The 20,609-nt window shown below is 34.6% G+C and overlaps 1 protein-coding gene across 1 annotated transcript in view; it reads left to right on the top strand.

Annotated features, from left to right (window-relative positions):
• KIF15 (kinesin family member 15) overlaps nt 1–20,609 on the top strand; it is a 36,298-nt gene that overhangs the window by 8,845 nt on the left and 6,844 nt on the right. The window contains exons 10-29 of the mRNA XM_059818497.1: nt 434–556; nt 1,284–1,407; nt 3,102–3,193; nt 3,902–4,111; nt 5,178–5,355; nt 5,781–5,922; nt 8,306–8,447; nt 8,779–8,976; nt 9,883–9,990; nt 10,765–10,870; nt 11,426–11,591; nt 12,951–13,101; nt 14,117–14,202; nt 14,630–14,705; nt 14,974–15,060; nt 16,036–16,140; nt 17,008–17,130; nt 18,620–18,766; nt 19,751–19,855; nt 20,143–20,307. Coding sequence (XP_059674480.1) covers nt 434–556; nt 1,284–1,407; nt 3,102–3,193; nt 3,902–4,111; nt 5,178–5,355; nt 5,781–5,922; nt 8,306–8,447; nt 8,779–8,976; nt 9,883–9,990; nt 10,765–10,870; nt 11,426–11,591; nt 12,951–13,101; nt 14,117–14,202; nt 14,630–14,705; nt 14,974–15,060; nt 16,036–16,140; nt 17,008–17,130; nt 18,620–18,766; nt 19,751–19,855; nt 20,143–20,307 — 2,634 coding nt within the window. The remainder of the gene's footprint in view (nt 1–433; nt 557–1,283; nt 1,408–3,101; nt 3,194–3,901; nt 4,112–5,177; nt 5,356–5,780; nt 5,923–8,305; nt 8,448–8,778; nt 8,977–9,882; nt 9,991–10,764; nt 10,871–11,425; nt 11,592–12,950; nt 13,102–14,116; nt 14,203–14,629; nt 14,706–14,973; nt 15,061–16,035; nt 16,141–17,007; nt 17,131–18,619; nt 18,767–19,750; nt 19,856–20,142; nt 20,308–20,609) is intronic.

Genomic DNA, 20,609 nt, shown 5'->3' with positions numbered 1-20,609 from the left:
GTTTTGTGATTTTGTTTGGCAATTGCCACCAGAAGACAGGTTGGAATAATCAACAGGCTAGATGATGTTCAAAATAGTGCGAATACCAATCTGCTAATGACCGAGATTGAAGTGTAATATCTACTTTATTCCCTGATTTTTTTTCCCTCTGTTTTTTTTCTCTCCCTGCTGTTCAGGTGCAACAAATATCTCAAATTGTTGATTAGTAATATAGAATCAGGGTTTTGAAAACCCAGATAAAGTCTTTATTTACAGTCATATCATTTATACCCATGTTTGAAATAAAATATCAGAAACTTAAGTAGCATGAAGATTTGTTAAATAAAATCCCTTCTGCGGTTTGTTCAAAGTGATACACAGTAGCTCATAGGTGATGGCTTCATGCTGTAGCCAAAAACATGCAAATAAAGATAACTTCTATGTTTTTAAATAGGATTCCCTTGGTGGTAATGCAAAAACATGCATAATTGCAAATGTTCATCCAGGATCCAGGTGTTTTGGTGAAACACTGTCCACCCTTAATTTTGCTCAGAGAGCAAAGTTGATTAAAAACAAGGTAAGAGAGTTATTCAATGTCTTTATTGTTGCAACAAACAATTTCTTGTCATTTAAACTGCACATCTGCAAATAGGATAGCTTCATTGAAATACTCTTGTGCTTTCACTAATTTAAATGACTAACTTATTTTAAAATCCTAAGTTTGCTTTTCTAAATGTTTATGACAAATTATTTTTGAAAAGGACTTGTTTGCCTTTGCTTATGAATAGAGTACAACAGCTGGGGACGAGGTAATGGCTGATAATAGTGTTTGTTCATTGCTTGTTCTCTGAGTGCTTCAATGGAAGAAGTAAGTAAATCTATACTAGAAATTAAAATTATCATTAATAAATTAGGTTTAATAGTATTTCAGTGCGTCTAGTTTTTATATATGTGAATTCCCAAAACATACTTTCAAAACCCGCTCATGAGAAACTAAGTTGGCATCTGGCTGGAAGCTACTGCTTTTGATGTATACTGCATAGCTTTGTTGGTCAAAAAGCTCCGGAGAAAACTCTGCAGAAAACACTACATTTTTTTAACCAATATTTTTAGCTAAAGTGCAACTTAGTGGTTTCTCAGTAAATTGAACATTGCTTTTCCCATGAGTTCTTCCTTTCCTAAGATGGATAACTTCTCAGTAGTTTTGTTGTTTTGTAGTCTTTGACTATTCCTTTTATCCTATAAAATATAAGATTTTTTTATTTGTATCTCTTCCTAATTTTCTCTTAACGTATTTATGAAAGGCTGTGGTAAATGAAGACACACAAGGAAACGTGAGCCAACTGCAAGCTGAGGTCAAGAAGTTGAAAGAGCAGCTTGCTCAACTTACTTCAGTGCCATCTATGCGTGATATTTCTGTGTCACAAGGTAAGAGTTGGGGGTGAGGGGAGAGAGAACTTGCTACCTTTTTAGCCTAGAGTGTTGGAGCCTTATGCAATTCATGAAGTTTCTGAAAAATTACATTTTTTGTAGGTTGCATTTGCCTTATGGATCCCATATCCCTGTATTTGTATCTAATATTTTACAGAAATTGATAACATGATTTTATTTTCTTCCTCTCGTAAGTTTGTGTATGGGGCTATGTTTCTATTATAGAATACCTAGAACACTTGCAGTTCATAAGAGGTATGCTGCCTAATCGTTTAAGTAACCAAAAGGTTACATGTGATTTAGGTTGGAGGGGAGAGCACTAAGGTGTTGGTAATGCCCATTGAATCCACATTCTTTTAAGCTCAGGACTGGATTCCTTCTCCCCCCCCTTCCGGTTTTGCCCCCTCAGGAATATCGTAAGAAGGATGTTTACCTTTCAATAAAGGATCAGTTTCAAGTAAGATAGTAATGGGGTTTTTATCAATATGTAAATTTTTTTCTTCCAGTAGCTTTTTGCTGGACCACTGTATCTGCAATATAGATCCTAGCATAGCATTCTACTATGTATACTTCTCACTGAAATACATTACCTTATAATGTTTGATTATAAGGTAGTAAACTTGGTCTTGTAACTCTTACTGTGATCCTGAGTCAACTCCTTCCTGACCTTGCCAACAATAGAAGTTACTACAGAAGTTAGAAAGACTTGTCTAATATAAAGCATCTGTGATGAGTTTTCCTACGGAAAAAATACTTCTGTGTGAGCATACACATTTAACCAGTAAAATCAAGTCAGTGATTTTGTGGGACACTGAATCACTGTCCGTGAATACATGAATATTGACAGAGGGCTCAAAAATGTTACTAGACTTGTGATAGACTTCTGAGGGAAAGCATATGATAATGCTTAAACACTGAAGAGAGGTTTTATGCCGAACCTAATGTATTAGAGTTGTGTTTAGTCTGTGCAGTTAAATCATGTTTGTAATATCCGATCACACAAATATAAAATCTGCTTACTAGCTACTTTAAAAACATAATGGCATTTTTAAGTATATTAAATTATGATAGGGTAGTTATGCACCTAGATTCTATGGTGATTAGTATTCTATAAATAAGTAGTCTTGCCTGCATGAGGATATTCAGGAAAGGTATTTTGAATTAATTTCTGAAGTGGGTTAGTTAAGCCCTTTTCATCCCTTTTGTGGACGCCTTCCTTCCAGATGAAATCACTAATTGTCCACTTAATTCACATTTACTTTCCTGAATTTCCTTCTCATAAACCAGTTAGTTCACTTTTAATATGTACAAACTGTAATAATAATGCCAATAATGGCTTCGTGTTATCAAATTAATTTCAGTGGGGTTTTGCATTTTATAGATATACTCAGCTGAACAAACTGATTCTATTATTAAAATAAAAGTTCATCGTAAAGCCATTTAATGCTTGAACAACTTTGTTAATTATGCAATTATGTCTATTGACTCTGTTCTTTATCAGCACTTGCAGGTGACTAAGAATTACAGTCTAAATGCCTTTGCTCATATGGCACATGATCTTAGAGGAGTTATATTGTTCAAAGAATTTATTTAAATTTTCTTTACACAGCTGTCACTTTATGTATTTAGGAAAACCTGGTTAACTGGTATTTTAATAAATATGGCATTTGTTTCTTTGACTTACCCTATAGGTGCTGTTGAAAAAAGGAAGAACAACATGAATTACATGAACAACTTTCTTGAAGCAATGTTGTTCTTGGAGAAATCAGAAGGTGAAAAGAAGGTAAGAAAGCACTAATATTTCTAAGTGCATTCTGTGTACTATCTGATGAGAGCATATTGAAACTGACTCTCTTCATGATTTTACTTTGTTTTTGAATAAAAATACTCTGTCTAAAGGTGATAAGGTTTGGTAATAAGGGAACTAGTCAAATTACATTTAAGATAAAATCTTTCAAATTCAGACAAGCCATAGGATAGCTTTCATAGTATGTTTAATTTTAAGGGGTAGGGGTTTTATTTGGATTTTTGAATAAAAAATGTTAACAGAACAACAAACTTCTGTTTTACTTACTTTTGAGCGCATCTTTGAGCGTTTGGATCAACAGTGTTTTTTGAAGCAAACCTCCCAGTCATCCCCATTTTATTGTGCTTTGGTTCATGTCATGGCGCAGTGCTAAATCATCCAAAATGGAATTTTTGGAAGGAAATGAATTGAACAGGCACTCTAGGGGTGCATCTGATGTGCTTAACTGAATACGTAGTCTACATGATCATATTGGAGCTTTTGCAATATCATGTGTAATTTGGCTTTTTGGTATAAGCTGTTGCTCTCTACAGATCTGCTCCAAATGAATGATAGTCTATGTATTCACAAAATTATTGTTAACTGAGTTTTGCAAGATTTGTGTGTGTATGTGATATATGCACCTTAAAAATTCATCTAGTGTAACTGTCACTTTTCCACCAATCTGTATATGTACTTTCTAAGAATTTATTAGAAAAAATTGCTCAACTAGAAGATCTGTGTGCCAAGAAGGAGAAATTTATTCAGTCCAATAAAATGATAGTTAAATTCCGTGAAGACCATATTGTTCGCTTGGAGAGATTACATAAAGAGGCTGGTGGAAGTTTATTGCCAAAAGAGCAAGATGATCTCCTCAGTGAATTGAGGGAGGAATTGCAGACGCTCAGAGAACAGGTAAGTCTTTAGTTTTTCCTTTCTAAAACAATTTTCTTTTGTGATAATAGCTCATGTGATGGAGTTCTGTGATGGGTGGATACAGGCTTTACAGAAAGGTGGGTCCCTTTATAGAAGCATCTCAAATGCATGGAGTTTCCCTAAGGAAGGGGCAATGGGTGGGTTTAGAGCTTGTGAGGTTGCGTAAGAGGAGAGGCTAGTAAGGGTGATGTCATGGTGGGAGCTTGCTATAGGACACCTGATCTGGGTTAGTTAGAGGACTGAGTCTCCTTTAAGCAACTCAAGGAAGTCTCCAAATCACAAATCCTCATTCTTAAGGGAGATTTTAACCTTCATGACATCTGTTGAAAGGGAAAGACAGCAGGATGCAAGTAACACAGCAGGTTTCTGAAGGATAGTAACACAGATACTAGATGGGCCAATCAGGGGTGATGCTGTCCTGGAGCTGTCTGAGGAAGGCAAGTAGCAAAGTACATATCTAAGGCTTTAGGAGAGGAGGCTTTGAGTTATTCGGGTATCTGGTAGATGTGGTATCATTTGTGAGGCAGTTTTGAAGAACAAAGCAACTCAACAGAGAAGGCAGATATTTAAAAACAATTTTCTCCAAGTACAAGTAGGAAAAAGGAGTAGATGTATTAGAAGACCAGCTTGAATCTGTAGCTCATAACTGAGCTCCAAAGTGAAGGGGGGAAAAAATACAGAAGTCAGGATAGTCATTAAAGGACTATAGAAACATTACTATGGCATGCAGGGACAGTGTTAAAGCCAAAGCTCAAAGCTGAAAATGAAAAGGGATGTCAAGAGCACCAAGAAAAGCTTCTACTGCTCTATTACCAGTAAAAGAATAAACACATAAAATGTAAACCCACTGTCTTTTTTGAGAGTAGATTCCAAGGGAGTAAGAAAACTAACAAAAAAAGGGCAGTTTCAGCCACTGCAGGGAATACCTTTTTTCCCCCTCTTCTATTACGATTTACTGCTTATTAAGGGTAGTGGAGCAACAGCTAGTTATGTGTAGCATTGTCTGAAAAATAAAAACTGTTGAATAAAATACTGCTTATCACAGATGGAACAACACCCACGAATTGCAAAGTATGCCATGGAGAACCATAACCTCAGAGAGGAGAATAAAAGACTTCGTTCTTTACAGTCAGTTAAAAAGGCCCAAGAAATTGATGCTCAGACCATCGCAGAACTAGAAAAAGCTTTCTTGGAAGCTTCAGCCACAGAGAAAAATACTGGAGGTAAAAATATGCTAAAGTTTTTCAGCTAAATAAGCTTACTGTATTTCTATTGTGTGCAGCATAGTGTTGAAAATGTTGTCTGTCTTGATATATTTTTGCCTTTTTCAAAGTGATACCTGAAGACTGATAAAACAGTTTTACTTCACTTTATCCACGTTGGCCTTCAAGCAAATACAGCAATAGGGAATTTGGATTCTTGTGCATCTTGTGAACACCATCCATAATCTCATTGTTCTTAGTTGTTATGAAGACTGCAGTAATATTAATTATTCTACTGATTTTCATGTGGACTGTTACTAATACCCATTTTCTTCAATCTCAATTGCTGCTATACTGTTCAAAAGCCTACAAATGCTTTCATTTTAGTGAAACTTAAAATATTTGAGCTACTCGGTGATTTCAGAGGGTGTATGTTTGTTCTTTAGGTCATCATTTATATTCTACCACCATATCAGTGGAAGGCAACTCATTGGCATCTGTTGAAAGGCTGAAAGCACGCTTGCTACACACTCAAAGTGAACTGGCAAGTTCAAAACAAGAATATGAAGAATTCAAAGAGCTAACCAAGTGAGACAAAATTGTATAGAAATGCCTTTAAATGTCTTTAAATAATTACTTATATTGATTTTTAAAAGTTAGTCTCAGATCCTGAATATAAAGTCTAAGTATGTTCTTTGCATGTAAGAGAGGGCCATCTTAAGAAAAATGGCATACACACAGAATATGTTCCTGTTGAACTCGGTTACTCCCAGACTAGGAAACAACCATGATGCAATTTGAAGGCATGTCTGCACTGCTGCAGATTTCTTTGTCTTTCTGAACGCTCTTCTTTATGCTAAGATGCAAAACAATGCTTCACATCATGCAGGAGATGCACAAACCTTGAAATTCTGATAGTTACCTGCTTAATGAGACAGGGAAAGTTTGGCTTAGTTTCCATCTTGAGCAGGTATTTTTGAGTAACTGAAATACTGCAGATGGAAGCAGTCACAGGAACTAAGACTTGATGGGTTTTGGAGGGGTATTTTGGGGTTTTTGTTTGTTTTAGTGCAACAGTAGTTTTTAATATAACCTCTTTAAGATTGCAGGTTTAGTCACCATAAATGTAGAATCCAAGCACTTCAGAAAATCTTGGCTAACCTGTTGGTTAATTTTTTGTCTCCACTTCAAAGATTTTTAAGAAGGCAATAGCACTATCTCAACGCTTGTTATTGGAACAGAGATTTAATTCAGATTAGAGTAAAGACATGGTGTCAGTAGTTCATTCATGTCCATTTGCTTTGGCATCTAAACATGAGATAAGGGTCTACTTTGTCCTTACTAATGTAGTAAGGAATCTACTGTCACTGTTTTCCTTGAGGGCAGCACAAGATAATGCAAAAGGCCTGAGTAATACCTTCAGAGTGTGTGTGTATATACACACACATATATATATTCATATGCAAGTGAATAATACATGGCTTAACTTGATCAACCCCATTTTTTAAAAATTCAGGTCCTGTTACTGGAGATACAAGAAAAATAATTGCATTTCCAGCGAGCGTAATGTAAACCTGGAAGGCAAAAGGGACATTATTATTATTATTATTATTATTATTATTATTATTATTATTATTATTATTATTAATTTTTAGCTTGTACCTAACACTGTTGCTTTTTATTGATTTCAGTGAATCTAGAGTGTAATTCTAGAAGCATTGGGCACTAGATGTTTCCATTTTTGCCTCCCCACTTTTTTTGCAAAGTAGCTTTGTAACGTTCTTTTTGCTTATTCAGGCAATTGTACAAATCTGTATCTTTATTTTTAGATTTCTGTGTAGCAAATGCCATGAACTTTATAAATCGTAGTGTTATTATCTACTGAGTTTATCAATTCAGCAATCCATCTATTGTCCTGTATCATTAGTTACAATGTTTTATTTATATCTTCATATATTACTTTCTTTTTCTCTGTGTTTGATATATTCCTATTTTATGTATTCCATGTTTTGTGCATGTCTTGCTTTCTTGATAGTATGTAGGAATTTTTATTATCAATTACTGACATTTTCTTAGTGGAGTGCAGTCACACAGAAGTGTGCTTTTGAGCCTCTGGATTCACCTCTGGATTTCACTAAATTTTAAACTTGTTTTCAATTTCAGAGTAACTGGATGCTTAATTTTACATGCAAGTGTAACTGAATAGGTAGAGTAAAACTTAACAATTTCACAAAATCAGTGTATGCCAATTTTTCTGTTGTCCAATAGCAGTTAGAACTAAAGTTCTATTCTGTTCCATAAGTTTTGTTGCTAAAAACATGAGGGAAAGTGATAGCATTAAACTGCTAAAAGATTAAATAGTATATTTCCTTTTGTCTGTAGACTTTGACCCTACAATTATGTCAAGCCAACTATCACAGTGACAGCATGTAGCTCTGCAAAATACCTAATGAAAATTATTCCTAAATTTCTGCTCAACTGCTGGATTTCAGTTAAAGTACTCTTAGAGGGCAAAATAATCTTAACAGAGCAGCAGTTCCCCCCCAAAAAAAAAATCGTTAAAGGATTTTCTTTAATCCTGGCAAGCACCAGTTCAGACTTCTCATATAACTGGATAACATTTTTAAAGCTTAAAACCATATTGGTATGGGTGATATCACTTTCTCATAAAAGGAGTTGCAGAGCGCTCAGCTTATTTCTTACCGTGTAATGGATTTTTTTCTGACACATTTAGTTATCCATCTGCTTGCTTCATTATGCAAGCACAAATAAGCTTCTTAGCTTTTTAATTTTTTTTTTTATATACTTTTTAATACAGCAGTGGTGGCTTTCTTCTCAAAATAATGTATTTCAGTGTTTGGGCAAGAGTTCAGCTTCAGTTTGCTCATTGACAGTGCTGCAGCTTATTCTTACTGATGGGAGGGCATACAGATGGAGTGGTTTTGACAGTAGTAAAATACTTTCTAAACAGGAAAAAGCATATGGAACTGGAATCAGAGCTTCAATCCCTTCAGAAAGCAAACCAACATCTTGAAAACATTCTGGAGGCAACCAAAGCACACAAGCGCCGTGAAGTCTCTGAGTTACATAAGCTACATAGAGAAACTCTTAAGGTATGAGAATAAGTTTATTTAAAACCACGCATACTTACTCCTGAGTTGTGTGAGAACATAGAATTTCATGATCCTTTAACCTAACTAGTGTTCTGGCTTGTAATCCATATGTGATAAAGCAGATAGGCTGGCGTTTTTTTCTGAAATCTTTACTGAATGACTGCTGCTGTAATCAGATGACAAATCTGAAAAAGTATAGTCATTTAGAATTAACCACTCTGAGCATTTTATTTCATTATTCTGCTTATAGAACTATGAAATGCAATACCAGACAAAGTCTTAATTCCATTTTACTGTTAAAATAAAGACTGCTTTGTAATCTTTATAACAGAACATAACCACTCCAACAAAAGCTTACCAGCTAAGATCTCGCTTAGTGCCGCGAATAAGCCCAGAAATCTTAGATTATCATTCTGAAGATTTTCAGTGTTCTGAAGAGACGATGGATGACATTTTGAAAGAGCCAGTTCCACCAGAGATGAATGAACAAGCATATGAGGCCATTGCGGAGGAGCTCAAAGTGGCACAGGTGAATGTTCTGAATTAAAAACTGAAGTGTATGTGTAACTTTATTATAAAGCCGGTTTTGGCATGAAATACTTCCTCCCCCCCATATATTTTAATTTTCACGGGAAACTGAAGCTCTTGATGAATACTTAAGGCTTCACTAAACAGTTCTCTAATTATACATTGTACTTAAGAGGATTTACAACAAAAATACTGAAAGGGATTTGAGAGTTGAATATCGTAAGTAGTTTAAGATATACAGGGCATTTAAACTTTTACTATTTTAACCTGATAACTTGTTTCTGAGGAAACTTCTTTATAAGTCTCTGGTGATAGCTACATTTGGAACAATACCCAAGGCTAATATATAATACTGCATTATTTGAAAAAACCTGCCAAATATTGCTTGTCCACCATTATACCTTAATTGCCTTGTATCTTTCCTGAAGGGCAGGCAAGGTCTTTTGTCACATAGAAGAATGCTACAAAGTTATTTGAACTACTCTCTAGAAGCTGGAACTAACTACGGTGCATGTAAAAACCTAGCATAACAGCTATAACCCCTCTTTGATGCTTACTATAGTACAGAGATCCTGTAAGGAATTTAGCTAGTGTATATTTTGAATAACTTCTTTTTAAAGCCTTATTTCTTCAAGGTAAACATGTGTCTGAAAACTAAGTGTTTATTGGATTCAGTCCTTGTATTCCCTGATGGATTTTCCTGTGTTCTGGCACATTACTTAGTAATAGGAGAAATCAGCTACTTAAGATACCAGTTTATTTTTGAATGTTCTGTTTTCTGTTGGTTCAGGTCATGAAAAAAGAAAGTAGTTGACATTTTTATATTTCATATGCACAGACTGCCATATGGCATGTGAGAATAACTGGAAGATGGGTGTTCTAATTTTGAGTGTCTATTGTATCACAGGAGCAACTGAGCACAATGCAGACAAAGCTGGATGAAGAGGAAAGCAAAAATATAAAACTCCAGCAGCATATTAATAAACTGGAGCATCATTCTGCACAAATACAGGAGGTGAGAGAACAATAGAATATAGGGCTATATGTGAGTGTGTATATATGACAAGGTGATATCTACCACACTCATACTACTGTGTTGTCTAGTGAGGTCTGCAGTGTTACTTGCTTTTTGACTTTTGAAAAATTTACATAGTGTCATAGCTCAGGGCTGTGCAGAAAGACAAGGACTTCATTTAACGTAACACTGCAGGTTTGGGGTTTTTTGGTTTTGTTGTTTTAAATGTGATTCTGAGCCTGCTTGAACTTAAATACAAGCAAATAGACACTCAAGATATCTGTGTTTGGTTTTGGCCAAGTTCATGATTTCTGGAAAACAGCGATAGTCAACAAGGAAGTTTTAAACTTTGGAATTCTGAAAATACTACTTGCCTCAGTTGGAACTGAACTGAAACATCCTTACTCTATAAAATATTTACAAGTCTTCCTTAATCTCTAGGTTTAATTTAACATAGAAAAGGAAATAAGGCCTGTTTTCTTCCAAGATCAGTCTCATTTCTGATAGCTCTGTTCTGAAGTAGATCTCAGCTCTAAGCTGTGGGTTGCTTTTAAATGAACTTTTTAGATAACACATCTTCAGTTATATTGAAACTTTTTTTTTCTTGGACTTCTATGGATTTCAGATTCACCAAACATCAAATTTAAAGAAAAAAAGCATCTTGTATTTACAATCAGCTGATGAAATGCTCTAATACATTATTATTGTTACACCTCTGTGACTTAGTCACTCCTACATTTCTGTCCATTTAAAAATTTTACTTCTCTTCTCAAGCTTCTTTCATCTGAAAGGAATGACTGGAGTAAAGAGCGCCAGGAGCTCCTTGAACAGATAAAATCGCTTGAAAAGCAATTTCAAGACAGTCAAAGCAAGACTGATAGTAAGTCTATCTAACACTGAAATTCCATATGAAGTTTTGAGATGTCTTAATGTTTTGAATTAACAATAGCACGTGCTGAGCAACTATTTGGATTTAAGATGTTAGTCATACTAGTTTGATTTTTTTTTTACCTTTTTAAAGAAAAAAATCTCTAATACTTGCAGAATAGCTTTTCTCTGCTCAGTCTTGCACAGTATACAATATTAAAAAATTGTTCTCTGTTCACTCTGAATATGAAGGGAGTACAGGATACAGTATTTTATAAAGAAAATATTAATTAAAAATAAAGGGAAAATCCTGTATCGGTCTATGGAAATGCAGTGATATTGTCTGGAATGTTTTTGATTCTGTCTCTACTCTACAGTTCTTAAAGTCAATGTTTCATTGACCTTTTCCATTTACAAATCCTTTTTGTGTGTGATCTTCAAGGTTAATTCCACTGAAAATGTGTAAAGTTTTGTGATACTTTCCCAGTATGTTCTGTAGTGTTACATGTCCTGTATCTAGCACCGTTTTCAAAAAAAAAATATAAAATATTTGTTTGGTTTTTGACAGTATTAAAAAGTGAAGTCTATGACTTGCGCATTGTCCTGCAGTCTGCAGACAAGGAGTTGTCGGCTGTAAAATTGGAATATAGCGACTTTAGGGAAAAGCAAGAGAAAGAAATGAGTCAGCTTTCTGGTAGACATATGGATGTACAGTTCCAGCTGGACAATGTCAGGTATGTTGGCAGTTTGGTAAAACGCCTTAACCTCCCTTCTGGATGCATCCAGTGATTTAGTAGTAGTTCTCTGCATGTCAACTTGCACTTTACATCTCTTATTTAAAGTTGTTATTTTGTGTTTATGTCCTTTGCTTATTTTTTTTCTCAATTCTTTCCATGCCTATTTCAGAGCCATGAGAGGGAACATGGTGAAATTAGCAGAAATAAAATAAAATGAGGCTTCCTTAATTTTGGTTTGCTATAGCATTTTCCCATTAAGTAGGATATACCTATAAGCTTATTGATCTCCAAAAGTTAAGTAGCTGAAGAGGCATAGTTTTGGGGTTTTTTTCCAATTTAGTCTTAAAAATTAACTGTTATTTCTCAGTCTGTTCACATGAAGCAGGCAACACAATGATGCTGCTCTAAAAATACAAGCAGAAAGAAACCATAAAAATAAACTGAAGCTTGGCTATTGAAGCCTGAAAAGCTCACTCTGAATGCAGTAATTGTCATTGTTATTGGAGGATGAAAATCAGTGAGATTTTTAATCATTAGTGTGACTTAGTTACGCTGAGTTTTGGTGGTGGTGGGTTTCATTTGTTTTGTTGGGTTTTGGTTTTGTGGGGTTTTTTTCCTGGAAAGCTTAACTATGTTATTGCATTATAGCGGGTCATATCTTAGCTGAAGTAATTTTTTTTTGAGTGATGCATTGTGAGACTGGGAACCTGGAATTGAAATTAAACGTTGTGGTTTCATTGATGCCTTCTGTGTTAGCAGAAGTAATGACTTTTTGGAGGGTATTCTTTCTATAAACTCTCCGTTAATAACATGATTCATAACACTTGTCTAGCAGGTCTTTTACACCTCTTTGCTTTTTGCTTTTGTGAAAGATCAAATTAAGTATGTTTTCAGGGCAACAATTTAGAGGGAAATAACCCAGACTTGCCCAGAGTATATAAAGATTTTATATGGGATAAATAACCCAGATATCAACTAAGCACATGTACCTCAGGATCATTTCTAGCAGAGTCTTTTGTCCAAAACCTGACTAAAAAAAAAGGGTGAATGCCATTATCAAGACACAATGACTGAAATTTCTATAAAATTTTGTAAGTAAATTATTTCTAGGGATCAGAAAGAGCACTTGACCTTCTCTGCCAATGCCACTAAAAATTCCGGTGCCCTTCATAAATTTGGGGTTTCTGAGTTTTTTAAAAAAAAAAAGTTACCATTTATGTCAGTCACTTCTTTCTAAAATAACTGTACTCTGTATAGTGTCTGAAGATTATAAAATACAATTGATTGGAGTATTTTTATAATGAAACAAACCCTTCTCCTAATATTGTGGGTGGGTTTTTGTTTTTTTTAATAAAGGCTAGAATACGAAAAGATTCTTGAAGAAAAAGCAAGCCTGCAGGATGACTATGACAATTTGCAGGAAGTAGCAAAGTTTGAGACAGATCAACTGAAGCAACAACTGGAGGACAGAAAACAAGAAGCAGAAGCAATGAAAACTGAGCTTTGTGTAAGACAATCAAGGCTTTTAAAGGACTTTATTGTACAGTTAATCATGTAGCCAGATTGTTTAATTCCTGTTACTGTATGATCGATACTAGATTCCACAGTAATAATAGGTTTTCTGGTGATCTCATTTGGAAGACATACCCAGAATCTTTTTTAAAGCTTAGAGCAAGATTTTTGCAACCGCAGGCTACAAGAAGTATCCAATAGTATGATGAAGTAGTAGGTTTTTCGGCTGAAGAAATTGCTCTGGAGATGTTGAGGGAGATGGGTTAATTAGTAAAGGGATAAGAAACTGTTTTGGAAAAGACTCCTGACATCGAAATGCTGGTGACCTTTCACTCAGTGCTAGCTAAGACTAGCTTACTTATTTTATGTTTACAAATCAGTTTCTTAAAAATTTTCATAGTGGATGTGATCTTGTTAAAAATATGATCTATGCCTTTTTGTGGTGGATCGCTGTCCTGCAATTTAGTTGATGCTGTCCTTGAAAGCCTGTCAGACTGCACTGACTGCAAAACAGCAGTAAGGTTGCTCAAGGGCTTTTGCAAATGGTATTGCCTGCTTTTCTGCAGTATACACTGTGCCTGCTCAGCAAGTTTGCTGTAAGTTTTCCTTTTTGGTGTTTAAAGGAATACTGACAGAGTGAAAATTATTATTTTAAATTCCTTATAGTCTAGTATCTTGAACTGCTGGTTAGAATTTGAAAAATCCTCCCAAATTAATCTACAGTTGAAAATTCTAATTTCTCCCTTCAAAGCCTTGGATACTGAGCAACATTACAGCCATATGAAATCAGTATCAATGGCATGTGAAAAGAGCTGATTGCTTGATATAAATAAGAGTTTACTTTTGAACCTGTCCAGGACAAAGCTAAAGATATTTCTGTTTCCATCTAAGGTCTTGTGGGGTTTTTTTCAGTCATATTGGGAATTTGTTTAGGTTTTTATTTTGGTTTAAATTATTCTAACGACCTTATATTGTAACTTGTTATAACGACATATATTTTGATATTCTAGAACCTTTTGAACCTCCTGAAAACAGAAAAAGAACATAATGAAAAACTAACATTACAATTACAAGAAGACAAAGAAAACAATTCAAAGTAAGTTTTAATTAGTGGTGGGGTTTATTTTCATCTGACTTAATTTGTTTTGTCCTGTGCTAGGTTTTGTATTCAGACAGGGATCCTATTTGTAGAGGTGTTTTTCCCCAGCTGGGTGGAGATAATTACATAATGGGCTTTTTTATTTTATCCAGCTTAGAACAACACTTCATTTTAATGTATTCAATTAACACGACACATGTAATATCATGACAAGTATAGCTCTTCATGTCAAGTTCCATTACTCATAGCAGTGTATGGCTAGTAACTAAACTATTAGTCTTTTGTGTAGCACTGAGAAGGTGATAGTTAAAGAACTCTTCAAAAAAATTAAGTGCAAATAAGAATAAACTTACGACTTGATTCTTGTTAAAGCTCTCTTATGTTCTGATTATATTTCTCACTAGAAATATGTTTTCTTCTCCAGGGAGCGCTTGAAAGTACTTGAAAAAGCACAGGTGGAGAAACTATCCTCTGAAATGGTGATACGGTGTGAACAGCAGGTACAATAGCAGAATTGAATGACTAAATAATGTGTTCATGGATTTCCTTGTGCATTAATAGCAATTTTACTGGTGAACTGACTGTTCTGTAGATTACCAGCAAAATACATGTAGAGTTCTCAAGTTTCAGATTGTTTTGTTAAGCTACTGCTTAATTTTTCTGGTAAGGTAAACAATTTAGTTCCTTCCATTTTTTTTCATGGCTTTGTGCTTTACAAAACATACTTCAAAAGTAATTAAGTCTCTTCACAATTATTATTTCTTCTAGGAAGCAAAACTGCAGAAACTGGAACAGGAGCTGGCTGCTGCTGAAGAGTTTATTGTTTCTTTGAAGAAGACAAATGATGCAGATAAGGTTTGGGCTTATTTCTGTTACTGATACCCAGTTTGCAGGTAACTATGTTCTGTGGTGGAGTTGAAAGCCCAGAGTCTTTCTATGATACTTAGTAATTCTGTGATTCCAGGCAATCCTGGCTGTGTATCTAGGTAAAATAAATCCTACATTTTACTGCCATGGAGTTTGCAGGATAGTAGGAAACTGCTATGCATTCAGAGAAAACACAAGATAACTGAAGGTTAAACAAAAAAAAAAAAATCAAGGTAAAGCTGTCTATTGAACAAAACATTCAATGCATAAACAATGTATTATTCCCCTGATGGTTAATAGGGCCTTCCAGTCAGTGTCATGTTGAAATGAGCTAATAGAAAAGGTAAGAAAGGTGATGTAAGTGTGACTGTGGGTATCTTTATTAATAAAATAAAAGCACTTTTACATTAAAAGACTGCTCTGGTATTCTGAAAGCTTAAATAGCAAAAGTTCCCATAGTACAAGCATTTATGCTGTATGTAAAACAGGCATAAGAAATCACATAGTGTGTTTACTATCCAGCATGATGCATTGATAAGTCTTGCTTTTTCCATGCTAAAACCAAAAATTTGACATTTATAAGGTATGGGGAATCTGGTATTGTAGTGCAGTGGTGTTTCTTGAATGTGCCTTTTTCCATTACAAACAAATGTAACCTTCAACTATAGTACTTCTGGTCTCCTATTTGAAACCCATTACAGCCTGAGACTAAATCAGAGGGCTAGTCTTCTCTACTAATGAATAGAGCAGGTTATTCAATTCTTTATGTAAAGTGCTTAGAACAAAAGCCAATGATTTAACAACAAATTTCCTGTTACTCCTTTACATGTGCATATTGAGGCCCCATTTTCAAATGGCTGTTTGAAATTTGGGATTGACAAATTATACACCAAAGAAAGTCTAGTAATACATTATATATATAAAATATATATTTTATCAGGATTAACTTTTTTTATGTTGCAGGAAGTTGTAACTGACTTGATGAGACAGATCCAGGAGCTGAGGTCTTCAATTAATCATAAAACTGAGTCCATAGATGGGCTGACAAGAGAGCTCGAGGATATAAATGTATGTTCTGTCATTTTGAAGGACACGGTATAGTTTTTCAGAAATGGAAGGCAATGTCATGTCTTATCATGGGTCTCAAACAGCGTAACTTGCTGTAGCGTTTTAGAAGGAAACTTCTTTGGTTTGACATGTTGAAATCTTAACATTTTATGCCTAAGGCTGTCCTGAAAAGTGAACTCTTTCCACGTGGTGGGTAAAGAGCAGTGTCTCTAAAGGGACATATTCACATCCTGTAAACTACACTCAGCTGACAGTCACATTTAGATTTTCTCGGAAATTGGCAATCTAAGACCTCAGCAATTGAAGCTGAATTGTAAATTAATTTTTGAGGGAGTGAATTTTTATGTTGCTGATGTTACTATATTCTACATCTGAAAACATAAGTATAAAGAACTGAAACTATGTATTTGAATACTATGGATAAATATGATGCATCCCCTTTATTAAAACAGGTCTGGTTTGCAAACTGATAGAGCAACCTACGGAATGCTTTAGATGCTGTATATGTATGAACTATGAATTCAAAAGGTCCTACAGACGAAATGTTGATGAGACAGATTTCTATATATGGCTCTGGTTTTTTTCAATAATGGTTTTAGAAGATAATATGTATTGTAGTGGCTAATACGTATTAAACTAATAATCTCTTTCCATTGTTCTGACAACTCATTTCTAATAACATAATTTGTACAATTTAGCAAGTATGATATATCATTCTGATTTTAGTCATTGACACTGAGATTTTAAATGTTTGTAGTTGTCATTGTAAGATTTGTGATATATATTTATTTGTATTATGTCTGCCAACTTTCTTTAATAATATGTATTCCTAAAATATTCTAAAATTTAATTTAATCCTTTTCATAGTGCAAGTATAATCTTGTTCTGGCTGCAAAAGAAGAAAGCAAAGGAATCATAGAGGATCAGGAAAAGAAGATTGAAGAACTGAGGGAAGCCTTGGAGAGAAGACAAATAGCTGAGAACATTGAGGTAAAAACATTAACGTTGGTATATTATGATTATTTGTTCAACAGACCAATTGGATGTGGTTTTGCTTAAAATACTTGTGTAAAACTTAACCTCATTTTAGTTCAAACTACAGCTAGTTAAGCTGTTCTTAAAGGAACTTTTCATGGGATACTTGACAAATTCTGTTAAATTATCACATTACTTGACATAAATATTTTATAAGCTACTTCATAAAAACCTATGCTAAAAGCCTGGTTCAATTTTGTTAAGGCCACTAAGGAGTCATCAGCTGAATTTAATGGCAACATTAGATGATGCAGCTAGAGAAATTAAAATCGCTAGAAGAATACATTATGTTTAATATTATCTCTTCCCCCACTGCTGCTATATTCAGTAACGTCTTTTACTCATAATTTTAACTAAAAGCTCCACCTGCTGGAATATGATCTAGGATGCATGGTTGATTCAACTGCAGTTTTGCTTTTTAAAATTCTATCTTTCTTTTTTAACTTTGTCTTTCCTGTTACTGCTCTCACCATTATTTTGGTGAATATGTCCATCAGTCAAAACCACCAGCCTCTCCTTACAAGTAGTTTCTACAAAATCATCTGTCATATTACATATACTTGGTCCAATCATATAGCACCAATAAAGTCTTCCAGAGTAGTGTTTGCTTCTCAAAAACCATTCTTAAATAGATTTTCACTATGTTTAATAAATAGACTATCTTTGTTAATAATCATATCTAAATTTGACATTCTGGATTCCTGAACTGTGTCGCCTGCCAAACGGATCACTCCCTGGTTTTGTTTGTTGTTTTTGTTTTGTTTTTTTAACTGAAGTAACAATTCTTATTACGTTGTTATCCTTGGGTGTTTCTGGCTCCTGATAAAATCATGGTGTTTCTCCTTTTTTGACTTTGTACATCAGTTACTAATTTCCTTCATGCTTTCTTGACTGGACAAGAAGAACTAATCCAAAGAGGTATTTAAAATACTAAGTACTGTTTCTCCTTCTAGGTTAACACACCTTGTGTAGGTATGATGCCCTGTCAGACAGGGTGGGAGTCTAGGTCCTAGAATAAATCCAGAGGTATCTACAGAATAGCAGTGCACTAAAAAAAGCTATAATCACTAATTCAGCATGGATTAAAATCTGTACATTCTTTTCTGGTTTCTTATTTAAAGAATTGTATCTCTTTTTAAGTATACATTATACTTTAAAACAATGGTTGATTCCAAATATCTCCCTCAAGTATCTAACTGCAACTGTACTGTAGGAAAGCTCTTATTTTTGTTCTGCAACCAAGACAGTGAATACGCAAAATGCGTTAAAACAAGAAATTTATAGATGAATGCTTGCTACAATTCGTGATGAAAAAGTGGAGGGAAAAGTGAGATGCTTGTAGCTGTTAGCAGTCTTAGCAACAATGACAAAACATCTTGAAACAACTACTTTAGAGTAAGAACTTTAATATTTCTTTCTTTACTCATCCAATGACTCAAAATAGAGAGACATTCTCTGTGAAGACTTGCATCATACCACTGATCAGCTGATAAGACTGACAGAGGCCTCTAAGAAACATGATTCATTGCTTCAGTGTGCGCAGGAAGACATAAGAAAGAAAGAAGCTCTAATCCAGGAACTCAGGGAACAGGTAAAACAAGGAGATTCTTCTTCTCCTTGGGGAGGGAGCCATGGTTAATTGTAGCTTCTGGAAAAGGTTTTACTTGTAATTTAGAGCATCTTGTATGCAGTAGTCTTGAAGAGCAACGCTCCTTCCTGTAAAAGCAAAGTAATAGTTCAAAAGCTTCTGAACAAAGGCTAGATAACTTTTAAAACCTTTGGAAATGGTGTCTAGAGATCATGAAAATGTTTACTGTGAAAGCAGAGTAAAATTATCAGTACCTATAATAACAGAGCAACCTGAGGTTATAAGCAGCATAACCTAGGGGATTACTTTTTCCTCTGCTTAACACTTACCAACAAACCATATCATTATGTAATGGAGATAATTGTTAAGCTCTATAAATTATGCAGTCTAAGAGTGATTTGGAGTTTTTGCAGACCAAATAGCTATGTTAAGCCTTTGTCCAAATTTTAGCTTTAGTCATCACAACTGTCGTAGTGCTAAGTAATATGTCTGTGTTCGCAAAAACTCTAATAAGGGTAAGTTATTTTGGAAAGAAGAGTCCCTTTGTTGTGTTAGCATACTCTCTTTGAGGAAACTGTTTAAATCTATACCAGTAAAAACTTAGTTTGCGTCAAATCATATTTTGACCAATAATGTTTGCCAACAAAGTTCGTAATAGTTTTTCTGTGCTAGCAAGCCCTTTGAAAGGTAGATTGTGTTAGCAAGGCAAAAAAAATCAATTACCAACAACAAGAACAAAATTCAGGTTAACTACACAGTATACAATAGTGTATATATGCTTTCAAAAAATGCTTGTTACATGCAACTATTGAGTGATTAACAGTTATTAGGTAAGTATAGAAAACAATTACGAAAGTGAAGTCTAAGGTGATCTAAAATAACTGGTGGTATACTTAAGCTTGCTCAATATAGAGATATGGCTGCTGTTTTCTTTAATATTTTGTGTGTATTATGAGCTAATTTAATTCTAATTGTGGTTTCTAATAGTTGGACAAAATGACAGAAGAACTGGAGAACAGGAAGAATGAATATGAACTAAAAATGAAGCAAATAGATTGCTTTGTGGACTCGTCTTCTGTAGTATTTCCTCAGGTATGGCATTTGTGAGAGAAACATTTTCATTATAATGACTGTTAAAACTCATTGAAAAGGACTAATAAACTTTACAGCATGGCTTCAGGCTGGGACCAGAAATGACAATGTATCAATGGTCAAATTCCATTGACTTTGTTTTGTAACTTAAATGTATTATTGATGATTTCTCTGCCAGGAATTTGTTAACATATGTCTCCAATTAAGTATTAAAACATGTAATCAATACATAGGGGAAACAGTTCTTTACTAATAGTTTGTGGGTTTTGTTTCTTTTAACTTACCAGTGTCCAAAAACTCCCCCTAATTTTGATGTGAATTTGGCAAAGCTCTTGGAAACTCATGAGCAAGAAATAGCTGATAGGAGGGCTTCTGCAATAAATCTGGAGTACCTTGTACATGAACTGAATGAAGAACGAAGAGCTAAAAATGATGAAATTCTACGGCTGAAGGTACTATGAGTTAATCTCTACAGGCAATTTGTAAGGTTAAAATAAGACAGAATACAGAGTTCAGATTTTTTTAATGAGCTCTGCTTAGAAGTCTGTCCATTAAAGCAGGAAGGCAGTTCTTGGTCGTCTTTTTACCTAGGCTGGTAACAAATGGTGACAACTTGCTTGAGATGTCGATATATCTCATTTTCCCAGGGACTGAGTTGTTTCGTGTTCATGAGTATCAAATGGTAACATCATTTTTGCTGATGAAACTGTTCTGACTTACTCTAAATCAAGTTTCTAATGAAACTGTAAATGGA

This window comes from Gavia stellata, chromosome 6, assembly GCF_030936135.1.
Source record: "Gavia stellata isolate bGavSte3 chromosome 6, bGavSte3.hap2, whole genome shotgun sequence".
Classification (NCBI taxonomy): Eukaryota; Metazoa; Chordata; class Aves; order Gaviiformes; family Gaviidae; genus Gavia; species Gavia stellata.
Note: the sequence above shows the minus strand (reverse complement) of the source record. Positions and strands in the feature narration are given on the sequence as shown.